The sequence below is a fragment of the Ascidiella aspersa genome, chromosome 3 (genome assembly GCF_963924565.1).
Source record: "Ascidiella aspersa chromosome 3, kaAscAspe10.2, whole genome shotgun sequence".
NCBI classification, from domain to species: Eukaryota; Metazoa; Chordata; class Ascidiacea; order Phlebobranchia; family Ascidiidae; genus Ascidiella; species Ascidiella aspersa.
Window position 1 is genome coordinate 30,087,364 of NC_139449.1, and position 18,933 is coordinate 30,106,296.

Below are 18,933 nucleotides of genomic sequence, written 5' to 3' on the forward strand. Positions count from 1 at the left end.
GTCGCTTAAAATTGCGCTTTTCCATCGCTGTTATGCTACTATAATCATTTTAATTATTATGGTTAAAGGTTACGAAACTGTGGTGGTGCCGCGAAGGCAAGGCCTACACTTTTAAAACCAACCTATAAGTAAAACAGTCCATGGAATTAGTGGAACTATTTAGTATATCAGCATGTGCTTGATTTTTTTTAAGTGGGTTAACTTAAATGAGGCTGAGCATTTTCAGGCGTCAGCTAAACTAGGGATGGCTCTATGTGCGACTCTTTAACCAGTTTCATGCGGCTATACATTCAGGTTGTATTCAGGTTTCAGTTTTTAAGGCTTGGTCTCTAACTGGTTTGCCAACCCCAATAAGTCTGAGCTGTGTAAGCTGTGGCATTTGGTGCTTAAAGTTGGCACCAAGTAAGAAAACTATTTTTTTACATTTTAACCTTATATTAAATACGTAAAAAAAATAAATACAAAATGTGACGATCATTATGGTATAACCAAAGCGTACCAAGTGAACTTAGCGGTAAGGGAACACAGTTTTTTTCAAAAATAATGTACAAAAACTAACATAATCCAAACACAATAAATAAATAAATAAAATGTCGAAGAAAACATTTTTACAAAACGTATTTACACAAAACAAGCATAATCAAAACAGCTTTATATAAAGCACAACGAAAACAGTCATAAAATAACTGTTGAAAACTGCGCTAATCGTAGCAGCCCTTAACAAGGCTGAAATCATTGTCACGAAAACCAGCGTTTTCCTAATTCTGAAAGTCTGCGAAATCGAGCATCAACATGTAGATCTCGACCATAAGGTCGCACGCATCCTTGAGGGAGGCGTCCTTTGCATCCACAACCAACCTCCCGTCGGCATGGACGACCGCCAACATCCTCTTTCGACCGAGGAAGATCAGTTGGCCTCGCATTTCCTCAATGTCCGGCTCGTAGATCATTTGAGCCGCGTCTGTGAGTGCAAGGCTTTGCAAACACACCGGAAAGCAAGCGTTGAAAAGCACGCGCCGTTTTTTGATTGTGAAGTCGCCAGGTTTGATGCTGCAGCCGTCAATTCCATTCTTCTTCAGCTGTTTTATGACGTAGGCGACGACTCTGGACTTTCTTCGAGCTGTTCCTGAGCGTGTTTTGGTCTTGACCCTCATTGCATTGTCGTTATACGTATCTATCCACAGCGATTGCGGACTTTGTCCTAAAATGCTCCAAGGAGAGGCATCGGAACTGGAATCGCCACTCGACTGCGTGCTCGATTCCGATGACGAGGTTGTGACGTCATCGTCTGCGTAGTATCCGAGCTCGGGACTCCACCTCCCCTCCGAGCTGACGTCACCGTGGAGGTCCGGCCATTCCTCGTGTTCCAGATCGGGCAAGATTCCCTCGTCTTCTTCTTCGTCCTCCGAAGAATGGCGCTCGGGACTTTCGGTTTTCGACAGCCTGAGTAAAAATTGCGCAATTTGAAAATGACGCGCATTGCGCCATGTATGAAATAAACAATGCAATTTGTAAAACATGAAGAGTGTTTCAAAACGCGCTTATGTTAGACTTTGACAGAATTGCACCTCAGTTAGCTACACTGCACAAGTCTAATTCGGCCACTTTGTGCAATGACATGTACCTAATTATGTCACTATATAAAACAAACAGACATGAAAGTTTTCGTATTGCACATTTAACTAAGGAGCAGTTTATGGATTTTGAAACCAAAAATAAACCTAATATTTGAAGTCTAATTATTTGTATCTAATATATGGTCACAAACAACCAATCTTAAAAACAAAACAAAAATAAGTATAAGGCTTTGCCTACAAATGTACTTTTAAAAAACATTTTGTATACAGACCTTTCCCAGTCTTTGTACAACGATTCTTGCGAATAAATGTGGAAAAAATCATCCTCATGCAATTCCGCCATCGTAATTCAACTTTTTTTACTTAATAAATAACTATTGTCCAGCCCAGTAAAAACTAAATTCTGAAACACTGTGACAGTGGTTTCTAATCTGTAATAACTGGGCTAAAGTTGTTCAGTTTAGTGACTTGTAACTTACTCTAGCTACTAACGTTATTTTGGAAATGCTGTTTACGCAATTAACTATTTCCGGAAGTGTACTCGAGCCTAACTCCTGCTGAAATGACACGACTGACGGGCTCGCAGCTTTTATATAACGCGCAACTTTCGCAAAAAGTTACATGCTGCATTGTAAATTGGTAACTGAGAGGCTATTTTAGTTCAATTGCATAATTGTTTTGTCATTTTCCCGGGTACTTTCCCACGGGGTGTTTCTAATGGGCGCGTCCGGGCATTACCCTTTTTTGCTGTCTGCTGTGGCATGCCTAAACTTGCCCTTGATTCAGTTTTCAATACTTTTCGTTTTTTCACCAAAAACATATCATATGGGATCATTAGGTCAAGTTAACTACTGTATTGGGCACTTTGTAACGAAATAAAAACTCATCGTTGATTCTGTTGAAGCTTGAAAAACGTGGTTTATGAAATAAGTATAAAGCAAATCATATAAAGCGAATTGCGGTAATCACAATTGGGCTTTTGTTTAGTTTTGTTGGCCACACAACCGTTTCACTGTGAAAAAACTGCAAGCAATGTTCAAAATACGCGGCGTTCGCAGCCACTTCTGCTTTATATACTCGCGTACAGAAAAAAGAAAAAAGCAACGCCATAGTTGCGCAATCAATTCTAGTTGCACTATAACGTACATACCGAACTGTGGAATTACATTGATTAAGGTAGAATGCTTCAGGACGAAAAGTCAGTGAGTGATAAAATGCAATATTTGCTTGCAAACTTAAGTAACGTTTTGTAAATTAATCCATTTGGCCCAATAGTTTTACTTCTTTGTGAATTTCGTCTGAACTGCAATAATGGTGTAGGCCTAATATATAAATCAGAGTGAAAGTAAACGATAAGTTTTCTTCAAATGCCCAAAGTTTTCGAAGTAGAAAAATGAACTATACAAACTTGAATTATTTTAAAAAACATAAGTCAACGGTTTGGTGGAAAATGTTGCAATTTGGATTTCCTATTGTTTTTGTAATTATTTGACATACATCAGTCAGATTAACAAGAGTTGCTATAATTAAGCCTACCAGATTCTTTAATTGAATTTTATAAAAGAAATATAGCTTACACAACAGAAATATCTGTTTTAATGAAAGGTAAATTTAGTGCCTGATAAAAAATTGTGTTCATAGGGCATTTTTCTGTGGCTGAACTATAACATACGTTTATAACTGTAACTATTCCTCGAAAACAATCGGTCTTTATTAAGACCATTTTAGTATGCAATGTCCAGCTGTAATCATTAAAAATGTTGTGCTCATTGAACAGAACTGCGCAGGACAATTCTTCCTTGGCTAAGTACAAATTCAGAGGAGTCAAATGAACTTTCGTTGTCATAAGTGTTGAAAGGCCCACTCTCGTTTGAGTTCGCGGTGGAAAGGTTTGAGTCGAGTTCCTGATTAAACCAATCCGGAAACTGCAAGGTGTGTTGGTCCAATGCCTTCGGATCCTTTCTAAAAAAAATTGGTGCCAAACAAAACAAAGCAAAGGTTTAAACCAAGTTTTTTTATGCTGTTTGCAAAAGCTTTGTAAAATTACAAGGAATATGCAAAGCAGTTAAGAGATATATAGACCTAGCATAACATAATTCAGCCTATTTGCTACTAATATAATAAAAATATCACATCTAACATAAACTTAAAAAATACCGAACATTTCGAGAGTTTTTAATTACTACCAGTTTCGAATTTTTAGCCAATTTGAGTTTTAGTCAAGCAAATTAAAAAATATATTGTCGTAATAGACATTTATATTTCATTTTACCTGTCGTTTACTATGTTATCCGTTCCGTCATGAGATAGTAGACCGCTTACGACACTGCTCCAAGTTCTTTGAGAATCGTCACTAATAGTATAACAGGACGATTTTGAGTCGCTATTCACAAGGTTGGTATTTCTCCAAAGCCATTCATCGGATTTTTCCCTTAAATAATACAATCTTAAGGTATTAATGAACTGTAGTCACCCCTCAGTAGTGTAGGTTTATATATATGTAAAATCGTTTGACACGTGGGATAAATCATCTTCAACCTTGACCGGTTATTCTAACATAAAAATCAGCTGTTGTTTTAGGAATAGTATAAATTGTAGGCGAACTGAAATTTAACTTAAATAAACCCATCCACGCCGTATCATCAAATTTCAGGTTGGTGTATTTAAAATTTTTGAACATTAAAGAGTTCTAATTAGCATACGAGAAATGCGACAAACAAGTAACACAATAAGTTTACCTGTTTTGACCAGCCAGAGATACACCAGTAAAATTGTTATAAAATTCTGAGTCCAGAGAATCTGAATGTTTTCTTTTCCTAGAGTTCATTGACCTAACAAAAAAATTGGTTATCCTTTTAACATTACCAAAGACATGCATTTTTGTCGCATGCGACTTGCAAACAAGAACCTTTTCAGAAGGTAAAAATTTGCTCTACTTCAATTGGGGGTTCTTAAACTGGGATCCGTGGACCTTATGGAGGCGCTATACGTGACTAGTTTTAGGGGGTCCATATGAAGGTATAATTGAAATCTTGGTGCCTAATTAAAAAAATAGAATGACTTTGAAAGTAAAAGGTTTATTTGAAAAAACGCTGATTAAATTTATTTAACCCGAAGGATATTTGGATTATGTCCGCCTTTTTTTTAGTTATGTCCGGGTAAAACAATGTTTAAAACATCCTGCCCTTAATCTAATTAATAGCCTACCGGTACTACAAAACCAACCGATTGCCTGTCCTGATGATGGGGTTATTTTCCGCAGCTGTTATTCTTTGTGAATCTACAACAGGGTAGTACCTGGCATCCGGGAAGCTTTGACAGGACATTTCTGAAATCGTGTCGTCGTCGGAACGCATTGCAATGCTGCCGTAAGATTGACACGGCATGTCGGAAATAGTATCATCAGGAATGCTTTGCAAATTTATATTTAAAGACTTTGATTTGCCCTCTAATACACAACTGACTTTCCAATGCTGTTCGGATCTGCTGCTGTGTTCTTGCTGGTTTATTGACACTTGAAAACTAAAATCGAATGAAGACATTTTTGTTTATAAGTTTGTGGAATTAAAATTCGGTCAAACCTGAGCTAAAGTATAATTCTGTTAACCATTTGCTTTAAAATTGCCTTTAGCTGTTTATGTGCGATAAGTTAAACAGCAAGCGTTCACTTGCTTTATATACGTAACAAAAATGATAAACATTACCTTATACGATATATGTAGGCCTATGATTACTATATTCGACTGCACATTTTATAGGGGGTGCGTTTAGTGTCACACTGCACGATACAACATAAATTAGCATACACAGACGTCAGTATTATAAACATATTAGGTATGACTACAAGTCGACATACGCCCGCAAATAGCTGAAAAACACAAAGTTGAATATCATAATTTTTATGCATACCCAACATTATTAGTTTACGAAGATTTTTTTAATAGTTTAGCAATGTGGGGAAATTTTATTACCGTTATTCTTTTTTGTATACATCAATTTATCCTTTTGTATCGATTAGAAGAATTCCAAAACCGAAATTTCGCCAGTCGTGTGAACGATTCAGATTTTACTATTTCGCTTGCCTATAATGTAAGGAAAAGGTTTATCATAAATAAGTATTCGATTGAAAGTGGTACCTTCTGTATAAACTTTTTGCGCTGGTCTAGAATCGTACTATGACGCACATTCTTTAGGTTAGGGTGCGGGTTAGCGTTTGGTTTAGGGTGGGTTAAGTATTATCATTAAATAATGAATATAATAGTACTTGACTTACCCATACCCTAACCCAATTATTGTGCGTTGATTTAATTAATAATTGTGGTAGGATTCTACAACAGCGCCCAGCGTTCAAATAATTATCAGCGCACAATATTTGGGTTAGAGTGTGGGTTAGCGTCTGATTAACCTACGCCAATAAAATATATATATATAATATATATTGAATTTTTTTGCTCTATCTTTTACTTTGGAACTGTTCATAGACAAATCATCCTTTTATGTGTGTGTGTTTTTAATATCGTTTTGCTGGCTCTATTTTAGAAGCATTTATCACCCCATTTGGCCAACATAAACTATTAACTTGTTTCCTAACTTATTACCTGATTTTAATCTTACTAATTTAAACCTCGGCAAACTTGGTACGCTGGAATGTTTAAAGTGCACTATCTCAATATACTCCGAAATCTCAGCATGCCAAGTTTACAGGGGTATTATTACCCTGGGTGCCAGTCTACATTTCATTGCAATTCAGGATAAGATTTAGGGTGTGCAGTGCTACATTTTTGGGTGTGCAATAATTGACTAATCCAGGTGCGCACTCAAATTTCTTCAAAAAATATTAGGTGTGCACCTGCAACGGAATGCAGACGGACCAGGATGGCAACTTTGTTATATCCTGATTTTTGGTCTGTATTCTACTGTAGATATCCTGATAATAAATAGATAACTACTTAATTACCCATTTGATTTGATTTTCTTCAGGTCAAATTAATTGTTGCCGATATGGACATCAATTTAAAACTGCATTGTTGTATGCTGCTAATGGCAGTTGTAAGTCCATTGCATATTGTTGCAATCGAAACATTCCACGAATCCTCAACAATGTCGGTGATAAACAACAACCAGCTTTATTCCTACTTTAACTTCACCACAACCTTGGAATTCCAGGAAAAATTTGTCGCAAACCACTACCAGCTCTTTCCTCGGTCCTTTGGAGAGCTGATGCAAAAATATCAAGTCGCTGAGTTGCACTTTACAATGACCCAAGGGTTGTGGAGATACAATCAATGGGGCTATCCCCATTCACCCTCACCCACCGGGGCCCAACTGTGGGTCTGGTTCCAAAAGGACATCAAGGATGTTGACAAAAACTGGGTTGGTTTTACCAATGCACTGTCCGGTTTGTTTTGTGCCTCGTTAAACTTTATTAACAAAGCAGTTACCGTGTCACCAACTTTGTCGTTTCGTCCGTCTGGAGCTCTAAAGGGTGACGTTGATAATAAATTCCTGAGGTATGGTACTTTGTCTCGTGAAAACTTATGCACAGAGAACCTCACACCTTGGATGAAGCTGCTGCCTTGTGGGGCGAATGCCGGTCCTGCTTCCCTTCTAAACCCTAGTCAGTTGCATCACAGCCAGTATTTGGCGGTAGGCATTCATTTTAAAACTGTTTGTTTTGATGAGAAATGTGCCAGGACCTTTGTCCAACTGCAGCAAGACGTGTCTGCCGTCTTTGACCTTCGCACATCACTAGATAGCAAACCAAATTTTAATTTCATGTCGGTGTTCTTGGTTAAAATCAAGCCGGCCTGTCCTCTGGCTAGTTCGAGCACTTTAAATATGAATATACCCAAAGAGGCATCTGTGACACCAAAAATTAATGAACAGAAGTCCGGCTACATGACGTTGGACTTATTTGAATTACACAGCAGTGCAGACTTCAGTGTAAAGTGGAAGAAAAGGCCAATGCTTGCCATCCAAACTCCACCTGGAATTACCAGCCATTGTTATTTGACTGGCCTAGGTCTCAACGGTGGCTTAACTTGCTCATTGACAAACAACATGGACCACAATTTGACTGTTGTGTTCTTCCAGGTCTTTCCTTGGTTTCTATATACTAAGTTACACACACTGAAGATAGAAACCGCGACCGGGGCCAGGGTCCTACCGCATCGCACCCTCTTCACACCTGCTCGAATCCGAGAGTCACCCCACATATTGGAGGTGGTATTCCCGCTAGCGGCGAATTCTGTAACTGACCTTCAAATCCAGTTCACCAGGGGTTTTCTCAGATGGACAGAGCACCCTCCAGATGCAAATCACGGTTTCTACATAAGCCCTGCCACTGTTACGTTAAAGTCAGATGATTTAGATGTGCATGTACCCAATGGTAACAAGGTACAGCGCATTTACAGTGAGGCTCTGCTGATCAACATACCAGTTCCAGACTTTTCAATGCCCTACAATGTTATTTGCCTGGTGTGCACTGTCATTGCAGTTGCATTTGGGTCTCTGCATAACTTTACCACCAGAAGGCTTCAAATGGTTTCTCCCAACAAGCCCAGTGCCTTGAAAGAAATGTTAAATAAACTGCTTGGTTTCTTTAAAAAGACAAAACCGTCAAAACCTGTTGATGAAAAGAAGACCGATTGACTTTTACCTCATCCGTGTCATATTCGGTTGACAAAATTTCTTACTATGCAATGGAATTTTAATTGGGTTCATAAAAGAATGGTGAACAAATTTTGACTACTAATATTTCTATTTGTTTGCATTTTTGTCCATTACTTGCACTGTGTAGTACATTCAACCGCATTAAGTCTCCTTTGGCTGGTTTAAAACCATTGCTAATTTTAGCTTGGATTTCAGTTTGTTATTAAATTGTGTAACAATATTTTGTCTTTTTGCAAGTCTCTTGAGTCGATTTAAATGTTTTACAGCAGAATGACTTTTTGTTTTTTCAGTATCATAGCTTTTCAATTTTTTAGCAACAAATTATTTAATCCAAGTTGTTGTCCTGCTAAACCTCTCTTGCGGAGATGTCGTCGAGGGCAATGCGAAAACTGCACGGTCGTGGGGAAGTGATGAGCATCGCTGCTATGAGGGAGGAAAGTAGTGAAGATGAGGAGGAAGATACTGCAGAACAACCTCCAACCATCAACAAGTTTTCATTGGTAAGATTTGTGTAATAATATAGTTTTTTTGGAGCATAATGGTTGGAGGTTGTACTAAGATGAAATAAGAATATCAAAGCCCATACAGAAGTAAGTATCATTTTGAACGTTTCCAATAACTCTTTCTTTCCTTTAGGGGTATTCGAAACATTCAAAATGATACCTACTTCTGTTTTTATCTTGTTTATATATATTTTTTTGGTCTTATCACTTACCAGTTTACTTTAAAATGAGGGTATTTTTTAATTTTAAATTTTGGTACTAATTTGGTTCTTTGTTTACTATTTTCTTTTTTCAACTAATGTTTTTAAGGCCTAAATACTTTATTTGATAATAAATTATTTCATAAATTGAAATTTGTAACATAACTAGTTGCATATCTTTGTGTAGATTATCTGAATTTATTTACTCAATAAAATCTCACTCTTTTTGTTCAGTTAAATGATGGAACTGATTCTGGTGCTGATCAGTCGGATGAAGTTCAAAACAAAGATATACTGCAAACTGTTTCTAAAACATCAAGCGGGCAAAAACAAAAACGCAAGAAAAAAAAGAAAAAGAAACAAGCAAATCCGAACAGCAAAGACACAGTATGTTTTATAGAAGCATTGTAAAAGCATATGTTTCTAAATGTTAGGTAACATGTCAGTATTAATAAAATTAGGTGCTATGGCTCAATCTTTCACCAACAAAGTAGTAATTTCAAGTCTATACTATAAGATTTATGATTTGTGTGTTTTTAGTTAAATGAAGACATTGACAAACTGCTGGAAGTTATTGAAGATGAACGCGCCAGCACCTCTAAAATATCTGCAAAGTTTTCTTCAAGTGACATGAATTCCAAATCTCTGAGATCTATCCTGACTGTGGAACACAGGTTATTACCTTCTCTTACTTCATACCATGTGTTGGAATAAATTAGTTAGGTAAAAGACTGCCAATACGGCACTAATGTATATGAGTTCTCTCGACTCGTTCCCTTTTGAGCCTGCATAGCTCAGTTGGTAGAGCGACGGTCCCGGCTTGACCGGAGGTCGTGAGTTCGAACCTCACTGCAGGCTAGTTGTTTTTCTAGTCTGCCCTGCTTGCATCATATATCAACAGATTTGGTGAGTCTGCAATGGCTTTCGCTTTACTAATTATAAACCGTAATCGTTAGTCAAAAGCAGCTTCAGAAGGGCTAGATCTCAGTTATTAACACACATATGTGTGCATGTTTCATTGAATAAATGATGTGGTACTGTGGATCCCCTTCAATGAGGATGCTTGTACTAACAGATTGAGCAAGCATTGGCTTTAAGGTTGTTTCTCGACTCGTTCCCTTCTGAGCCTGCACAGCTCAATTGGTAGAACGACGGTCCCGGCTTGACCGGAGGTCGTGAGTTCAAACCTCACTGCAGGCTAGTTGTTTTTCTAGTCTGCCCTGCTTTCATCATAGATCAACAGATTTGGTGAGTCTGCAATGGCTTTCGGTATACTAATGATATGTAAGCCGTAATCGTTGGTCAAAAAGCAGCTTCAGAAGGGTTAGATCTCAGTTATTAACACACATATGTGTGCATGTTTCATTGAATAAATGATATGGTACTGTGGATCCCCTTCAATGAGGATGCTTGTACTAACAGATTGAGCAAGCATTGGCTTTAAGGTTGTTTCTCGACTCGTTCCCTTCTGAGCCTGCACAGCTCAGTTGGTAGAGCGACGTGCCCGACTTGACCGGAGGTCGTGAGTTCGAACCTCACTGCAGGCTAGTTGTTTTTCTAGTCTGCCCTGTTGCATCATATATCAACAGATTTGGTGAGTCTGCAATGGCTTTCGGTGTACTATATATGAGTTAGGTCTGATTTTTAAGCATATCTTAAAACCTGACTGTTCACAGTTTTTGATCTCGTAACTTGAAATAACTGTTAGTTAGAGAAAGGTTTGACCATTTAACCCGATATTTATTAATTGAACTGACTGGAATAAAAGTAAATACGTTTTGGATCTGTAAAACATTTCATACTGAAAGTTGTTTTTTAAAAAAATACTAAAGAAAAAATACAATTTGCTTATCAAATGAGGGATGATGAGACCTATTTTTACAAACAAATATAATTGGTACTGGTAGTAAGACATTGTGAAAGACAATACAAACCAAAGGAAATATGTACTTTGTTCAAATATATTTTGTAAATAAAAATAATTTTTCAAAAGATCTCGACAAAATGTAAATCCACTCTTGACATTAATTATCATGCCATGCTCCTTAAATTAATATTCTAAATATGCAATATTTATTTCCATTGTATAATTTCCTACAGACTCCTGAATCCCGACAATGAACTGAGGAGGATCTTTGGGTCTCGAGCTCTCATGGAGGATGCATCATTCAGGAGGAGAACGCAAGGGAGAAGCAACAAGGGGGTCTGGCTCACCCAGCCCCAGAACAACTGGGTGAAGCTTGGGAAGACCGGGATTGACATGAACCTCATGGAAACAGTGAATGGGTGAGTTGGGTTTGGGTATCTGTAGTTTGTCTTAACGCCTCCTTAGAGAAAACGGTTACTGACAGGAATGTCCAATGTTATTAAATCCAACTTAATACTAACACTAGGTAGGAGCACTGCTTCTCATACTAAGAGATAATGACACACAATTTTTAAACGAATACTCGCATTTCATCCATGATTACTGATTAGTATTCCAACACAGGATTTCATTCTTGAAAAATTCCCAACCTAAGGCAGTTTTATTGATTCCTAATCACTTAAATTGACAGCAAAACGTTTTAAAAAAATATCGGGTGCCAGTACTTACATACTAAAAATGTTTACATACTAAAAAATATTTTTTACTAGGTCTAACTCTAAAACATTACAATGTTCAACAATTGACATTGACAGTTGTTTGTTTTTGTAATTTTCTTTACAGAATCCAATACTTCAAGTACGAGCATTCCAAGGACTACCAGGCCGTCCAGTTCAAGTTTCTTGACGCCGTTGAGACTTCTGATCACCGAAACATTGCTGTAAATTGGAAACTGTCTAATTTTATTTCAAATCGGACAATTTTTAGTAGTTTTAACATAAAGCAGTAAATTCCCCAAACAGCTCAAATAAAACAATTAAAATACCAACGCAACCCAAAATATTGAACTATAATTTTGAAAGGTTTTATATGTAAATATTCATATACACAAGAACCCTTCTTACCAACCTGAAGTTAAAAAACATCTAAATGTGTCTAAGTAGAGTAATTTATCTCCATTACTTGAGCACAAGACGCATTCTATCACAAAAATTTAGGCCTAGTACTTTTTAAATTGAAAAGCACAGTTCAATGTGTTTTTATAAAGATATTTCGCTAATTTTTTATTCTATGGTCTAAATGGGTACAACAATTATGATTGTTTAATTTCATTAGTCTGTTCTGGAGAGACACACGTACCACGCCGATTCGCTGGTCACCTTCAGTGACGTCTACAAGATACACGATGACGTCAAGATGGCAAGAGAGCTCGTCGGTATGTCGTCATGTTTTTATATTTGGCCTCACAGAAATCTAATTATGGAAACATGCCTAGTTCCTCGGTATACGTAGAGCGATTGATTCGGAATAATTTATGATTATGTCTGCGTCAACGTTTAAATTTACGCTTTCTTGTAGAAATACGTTTTGCATTTATTTACATGCAGCCCTTTGCACATTTGCCTTACATGTCTTTGAGAATTAATCGTGGCCGTAGATTACATTGCGTAGCAGTGAGCCAATTAATGATACCAACTATAGTGTGGAGCATTTATGCCACTACTGTCTTTTAAATCAGTACGAACCGTGCCTACAAATTTAGAGCGGTGCAAATTCAGTCATGTATAACCATCTACTATTGAACTACTTTGTAAAACTTCCACTTCTTTAAAGTTTGACCTTTTTACTTTTTGCAGAGAGAGCGCTTTTCTGCTTGGAACGTTCGTTTCACACATGTTTCAACCTCACAACCGGCACCTGTCGTCTGCCCTACAAGTATCAGGAAAATCGGTGAGTAAATTATTCTTAGCGAAAAAGTAGATATTAGCTGACTGGGTGACATTGCGGATAATTAGCTGAAAGTGATTTCCGATACTTCTTTCGAGTAAAGTTCTACAGCCAAAATTACCGATAATTGCTCTGCATTTTTTTATTTAAACTTAAAAGAAAGACACTTTTACTTATTCAAAATGACAATAAATTAGGTTTCAGCTTACCCTGGCGACTTGGTTGTTCCCAAAATTTTCAAGGTCATCTGTAAGAATTTATTTTTAAAATGTAAACTTACTTGCCATTGCCTTCTTATAACTACTGTCTGCAAGATCGGGTCCATTTAAATACTAATTTCAGATGCTGGCTGTTGTATTTCTTTTTTTTTCAATGGAACACTTATATACGAAAGCATTTACCAGCACATATTAATGTATTTCCCTACTGTATTTTTTTTTCGCTTGAAGAGTAAAATAGAATGGAAGTAACGAATAAATGAAACAAGCATTTATAGCTTGGATAATTGCCAATTTGCATAGACCAATAGTAATCACCACAGGCAAAATAGTAAAGGTATGTGGTACAATTAACGAATCACGTGACTGTGAAATACGCGTACGCCATTATTGTCTTAAGGAAAGTACATGAAGCGGGACCACAACACAGGTCAAGGTTAATCCCCTTGTTGTTTTTTTCACACAAAAAAACAAAGTTTTTTGTTAGTTAACCTTACCAGCCCGTGCAAGTTTTTTTCTTGTTTAATTCAGTTGTTTGTTCCTCGCGTTGTACAAGCACATGAACTTCGTGGCGCAGCGAGGTTGCAATCGGACTTCTCTGGAACTTGCTAAAGTTCTGCTCAGGTAACCATACAGTTGACTACTACTAAAAACCTTCTTCAGGTTATTGATATTAAATCCTTTATCATCATAATAGCTTTAAACGTTACGTTGACTGCGATTTGTTAGTAGAATATTCGACTTTAGCTGTTATTTTTTTGTAATGTTGTTAACTGCTGTTGATGGAATTTTATTTGAAATTCGCAACAAGTCAATAGTGTGGCGCAATATATTGTTGAGTTCTTGGTTAACTTACATTACACCAACAATTTATTAGAAAATGTTGCTCATTTAATTAAAAAAATGAAATTTTTGGTTTAATCTATTTTTAGGCTTTTCAACGAAATGTGTAATTTGGAAAGTTTCGTTATATACCCACTATAGACTTATTTTTTTATTTTGAACAGTCGAATATATTGCAATACTGACATCCGAATGTGTAAAATAATAAAATTAGACGTGTTCTTAGGGCCCGTTTTAAAATTGCCAAAGGTCTCTAAAAAATGTTTTAATGTTTATTTTTTTTCTCTTTCTCTCCAGCCTGGATCCCGACAACGACCCGCTAGGTGTCACGCTTCTGCTCGATTATTTCGCTTTAAGGGCTGGCGAGTACGACTTCCTCATCAAGTTCGCATCCGAATGGGGGGTAAGTCGCCGAGAAAAACTTTTGACTAGTTTGTATTTTCTGTTGCTGTTGGCGTCCGTGTCGATTAGCCATAGGGTACAATAAGATTGCGAAAAATAAAGCGGCTGTGAAATTGTTCCAATCGATTAAAAATGTTTTTTTGGTTTATATAAATTAAATTTTTTTATAAAAATAGACAAAACAATAACAATATCAACAACAAAGAAGTTTACTAAATGAGGCAGCACGCATAGATAATTGTGGACACTAATAAATTATGTCCCAAACAGGTTTCTTTGGCAATTTTGGATTTTTGTTTCATTTCAAATTAAAAAAATAAAGTTATAAAAAAAACATGAATAGCGAAAAAGTGTAAAAAACAACAAAAATTCTCATGCAGACTTTATATGGCAACGTGCTTAATTATGACCACATCTATTCATCTGAACAAATCCCAGCATTATTCTGAACTTGTTGGTTTAATTTGCAGATGAATCGCAACCTGACCCAGCTGCCGAACTGGGCTTTCTCCATTGCTTTGGCCGAATACCTCCGTGGTTCGACGAAGGAATCGGACGGACGACTGCAGGACGCCCTCATCATGTTTCCATCAGTAAATATTATTGGTTTTCTGCAATGTTTTTTTACCAGACCCCCCCCCCCCCTGTAAGACAAAAAATTGGTATATGATGTTTTACACTTACACTAAACTATAGGCTTACTTGAGGCAGCTAAACGTAAGATTCGGTGAAAAAGACATCACGGTCGACAATTTCTTTGTTGAAACTGAGGTGTCCATTGTTAGGTTGCTGTTGAAAGACACTTGTTACGTTGTTTGTTGAAAAGTATTATTTTTCATAGGAAATTTACTAGTATGTAAAGGCTAGTCCAAATACTGTGGGTTAAACAAAGCCACAAATTTTTGCGGATACTACCAAAGCCCCGATTACAACCCAAAAGCTTCACTGAAACAGAGAAACCTGTTTAGGTTCGCAGCATTTTCTGTGACAAATGGGTGAAGGTATGAGGAAAAAAGGACGGCCGACTGTTGTTTTTAAACAAATGTCGAATAATATCCACTTTCGTGAAGAACGACATTCGTCGACATGTTTGGAAAACTTCAAGTTTATTTTACCAATCATTAAATTTCGACAAGCTATAGTTTATTAAATCGTCCATCGCGCTCCGCCTTTATAGTTATTCAACAAGCTGTACCCCACCGTTCTCAAAAATACCCCACCCTCAACTCGACTTTATACAAATTATCGGATATCGGCACCAAGCCCCAGACATCTCCACCTTCCTGTTCGTTGCTACAATCTCGAAAACGAAAAGCGCCACTCTGTCGCAGACATGTAAGCATAATAGTTGACTTTACGTTCTCGAGCAAGACAGTTTCTGGACTGTACGACAATGACGGCAAACACACAAGCAAGTGCTCGCATAAGGCTACAGCTTGTCTCTAACCACGAGATTGCAAACTGTGCTCAAAATGCAGCCCGATTCTCTCGGTATCCACCCGACGAATGGCGACGAAATACAACGCAATACGAAACGAAATCCCACACAAATAGATCAAGCAGCGCTGTGAAATTCACGCAAAGTTTTATTCCCCCAGGAAAACCAAGTGGTGGGTAGCCGATCTTAACGGCGATTCCCTCGGTCAGACGCATTAGTTTGGCACAAAAGGGCTACAACAATTAAATTTGTGACACACTTGCTTCTCTCAGGTTCTGCTCTCCCTGCTGGAGAAATGTTCGGTGCAGCCGGACAAGAAAGTCACAGACAGCGAGTTTTTCGCCGGCGACTGCTGCCGCCTCGAAAGCTGTCCGAGCGGCCTCCGCGTTCTTTGTCACCTTTTCGTCGGCCGCAACCACCTGCTCTGGAAGGACCCGGACGTCCTGGCCTGGCTGGAGCGCAACGTCTCCGCAGCCCTGACCCGCGTGGCCGCCAAGGACCCATTCGTGGCAGAGTGCGCCAAAAAGTAAGCGGGATATATGTTCTAAGAGTTTGTGCGACCGTGCTTTTTGACGCTATAGTTTGGTTAAGTGCAGCAATGTTTTGGGGTATTTGGATCGTTGTATTTTTTTCATTTTTTATCTGGTTAGAGAACCTGCATTGCCACAAATATACTGCTGAAACACGGGGTTTCCACAAAGATATTGCATCTTGAAAAGTCTTTTAATGTATTTAAATTGATTTTTGGGTTGAAAAGTCTTTGAAAAACCTATATTATTCCAGAAGTATACTATTTTTTATTGTGGTGACTGGTGACCATGGTATTTTCTTTGAAAAGTCTTAAAAATTATTTTTTTTATAAAACTGTGTGGAAAACCTGTACAGTAACCTTGTTTTGTAGAGCTCGACAGAACAAAACCTGACAAATAAAATAACTTTATGAATTGCTGTTTTAACTACTTTTTATAATATTTGAAAATATATTTCGTAAACGGTTAAGTGTTGGCAATAAGGTCAAACAATGTATATTGTATATACTCCAGTAAAAGTGGCTGCTGTTTAGTATGCTTCGTTTGCTTCAGTTGTGCTTACGTTACAATACAATCACAAAATGCTTTAGGCGCTTATCAGAATTGTCAGTAACATTCTGTTCGCCACTCACTAACATTTGCTTATAAACGGCACGAACTCTTTTTGCTTTATACGTCTTATTAAAAACTTTAATTGAAGAACGTTTTGTGTTGTGTAAGGCGGAAAACGCGCTACCAGAAGCCACCGTTGAACGTCTACCGTCACGCCATGATTTCCGAGATCGAAGGAATTAGCTCTGTGTTACCGCTGGTGGGTGTTGATTTAGTGGCGATTTAAAAATCCGTGTCTAGATATTTTTTCCTCTTTTTTGCACTCGTTTTTTTGTAAATAAATTTAAATTTTGCAAAAAAAAAGATATTTTTTTCTCTAATTTTGCAGGCTTGTGAATTGATTTTCCTGGACCGCAATCTAATTTTTTTTTATAAACAAAATATTATTTAACCATGGTTTAAAACGAGCGTTTTCCTGTCGTTGCAAATTTAATTTCATGTTTAATTGAATCTTGCTGCATTATACTGCTGATTAAGGACGACAAACGGCATCTTCTACGCGTCGTGAAGCTTTTTGTTTCGTTTGCAAACTTGAAACTCGTTTTTAACTGTTTTTTTATTTTTGTTAAAGGAAATACGAATGGGAACGATGCTGAGTCACGACCCTCTTCCCCCTCCCAACACCGTGACGTCATACGAAAGACCCCCCAGGTGAGCCTGACTGTGAAGTTGCATTTGGTAAACCCATGGTGGTATAAAGCTATTTAAGAAATTTTAAGATAAAAATATAGTAATATTATAAATGCGAAACTTTACCAGCCTTAGAGTTGGACAATATAAGCACTTTTTAATGTCGCGCTTTAAAACCGTCGCACCACCAAGCATGAAAACGAACAATATAAACGCTTTCTGTCGTAAATGCAGAATGTCTCCAATACCCTTCGGGCTTTGATAAAATATTTGACTTTAATGACATCAGTAAATGTCTAGTTAAAAAGAAGTTTTCTTTGAACAGGTTAATGTGTTTGTTTAGTTCGATTTTTTGCCTTGTTATGATATATCCGAAGTAAACATGTCTTCAAATTTTTCGCACCCTTATATTGGGCGACTTATTGTATGATCTCACGTAATACTAATCATGACTCTACTTCACGACCGTAAACTTAGGTAATCAAAAACCTGTTTAAAATTTTGATTTAACCGAGTGACAATATATATACTTGTTCAAAGTTGTAATTTTAAACCTCGCGTATCCATCGATTATCCTATACCAGGGGTGGCCAACACGCGGCTCGCGAGCCGCATGCGGCTCTTCACCCAGTTATATGTGGCTCTTACGTTCATGTTGCACTTATGATATTTTGGAATGTTTCGATTTTCTTTGGTTGAGTTATGGAATATTTTCGGTTTCGACTCGGACTGTTTACCTAAAGTAATTGAATTTTGAGTAACACTTTTTAAACAAGATAAACGCAAAAAATGTACCTTCGCGCGATCGCTTTGTGGGAGTGAGTAAAAATGGAGTGATAGGCTATTCATTTCGTTCCATGTGCGAAAGGTGTGGCTCTTTGCAGTTAACCAAGCAACAAATGCGGCTCTTGGTATCTGATTGGTTGGCCACCCCTGTCCTATACTATTTCAACTCGATTTTTGCCTTAACTCAGATCTGCGGGCAGCGGTCGAGTCAACCCGGTGAGTCTCTTCTTCCACTCGCTACTGCCCGGTTTCAACCCGCAAGACGAGTTGGACCTGCCCGAGTACGATCCAGACGCTGGCGAGGCGCCCGACGGCAACGTTGCTAGGCTCCAGGGCAACGTTCAAACCCTAATGAACGCGATGCGCGACCTTCTGCACACTTTTCAATTACCGCCAGACGGCGCCGCGGAGCCCGAGGACGAGGCCGAATTCGACGACGAGTGGGATTGATCGTTCGCTTGGGTTTTTTCTCCGGAGGGGTTTAGGGAAGATTTTTTAAGTGCAATTAATAAAAAGTTGTGTGCCGCGCGCGCGCGTCTCTATTAAAGTGAGATTTGTATATGTTTTTTGTCTGCGCTTGCCAGGAAAGCGCAATGGAGGGGAGTTTGTTTTTACTCGTGTTCGTTTGAAAGCCTGACCACGACAAGTGATGTTATGCACAATTGTGCCCAGATGGAACACATTTTGGTGGCAACAGATGCGAATATT

General features: G+C 37.9%; 3 protein-coding genes and 1 non-coding gene across 4 annotated transcripts; 3 read left to right on the top strand and 1 right to left on the bottom strand.

The window, feature by feature from the left end:
- Positions 1-473: 473 nt before the first annotated feature.
- Positions 474-2,095, bottom strand: LOC146161503 (uncharacterized). The gene is made up of 2 exons (XM_083385726.1): positions 1,850-2,095; positions 474-1,443 (listed from the first exon to the last, which is right to left on the bottom strand). The coding sequence occupies exons 1-2, from the start codon at positions 1,918-1,920 to the stop codon at positions 759-761; spliced, it is 756 nt and encodes a 251-aa protein (XP_083241852.1). The 5' UTR covers positions 1,921-2,095; the 3' UTR covers positions 474-758.
- Positions 2,096-6,563: 4,468 nt separating this feature from the next.
- On the top strand, positions 6,564-8,236 carry LOC146161504 (GPI-anchor transamidase component PIGT-like). Its single transcript, XM_083383881.1, has one exon. The coding sequence runs from the start codon at positions 6,579-6,581 to the stop codon at positions 8,226-8,228; it is 1,650 nt and encodes a 549-aa protein (XP_083240007.1). The 5' UTR covers positions 6,564-6,578; the 3' UTR covers positions 8,229-8,236.
- Positions 8,237-8,583: 347 nt separating this feature from the next.
- LOC146161505 (ribosome quality control complex subunit TCF25-like) lies at positions 8,584-18,675 on the top strand. The gene is made up of 14 exons (XM_083383880.1): positions 8,584-8,749; positions 9,187-9,339; positions 9,493-9,626; positions 11,053-11,238; positions 11,663-11,759; positions 12,155-12,254; positions 12,676-12,769; positions 13,516-13,608; positions 14,125-14,230; positions 14,700-14,822; positions 15,940-16,193; positions 16,918-17,008; positions 17,381-17,460; positions 18,414-18,675. The coding sequence occupies exons 1-14, from the start codon at positions 8,615-8,617 to the stop codon at positions 18,673-18,675; spliced, it is 1,908 nt and encodes a 635-aa protein (XP_083240006.1). The 5' UTR covers positions 8,584-8,614.
- On the top strand, positions 9,736-9,810 carry Trnaa-ggc (transfer RNA alanine (anticodon GGC)). Its single transcript has one exon. It is a non-coding gene; the product is annotated as a tRNA-Ala (tRNA).
- Positions 18,676-18,933: the final 258 nt, after the last annotated feature.

Coding starts and splice junctions, on each gene's coding strand:
- LOC146161503 (XM_083385726.1), bottom strand. CDS start 1,920: ATGGCGGAATTGCATGAGGATGATTTTTTCCACATTTATTCGCAAGAA. Junction 1,444..1,849: donor TTGTACAAAGACTGGGAAAG/GTCTGTATACAA, acceptor ATTTTTACTCAG/GCTGTCGAAAACCGAAAGTC.
- LOC146161505 (XM_083383880.1), top strand. CDS start 8,615: ATGTCGTCGAGGGCAATGCGAAAACTGCACGGTCGTGGGGAAGTGATG. Junction 11,239..11,662: donor CTCATGGAAACAGTGAATGG/GTGAGTTGGGTT, acceptor TTTTCTTTACAG/AATCCAATACTTCAAGTACG. Junction 17,009..17,380: donor TTAGCTCTGTGTTACCGCTG/GTGGGTGTTGAT, acceptor TTTTTGTTAAAG/GAAATACGAATGGGAACGAT.
- LOC146161504 (XM_083383881.1), top strand. CDS start 6,579: ATGGACATCAATTTAAAACTGCATTGTTGTATGCTGCTAATGGCAGTT.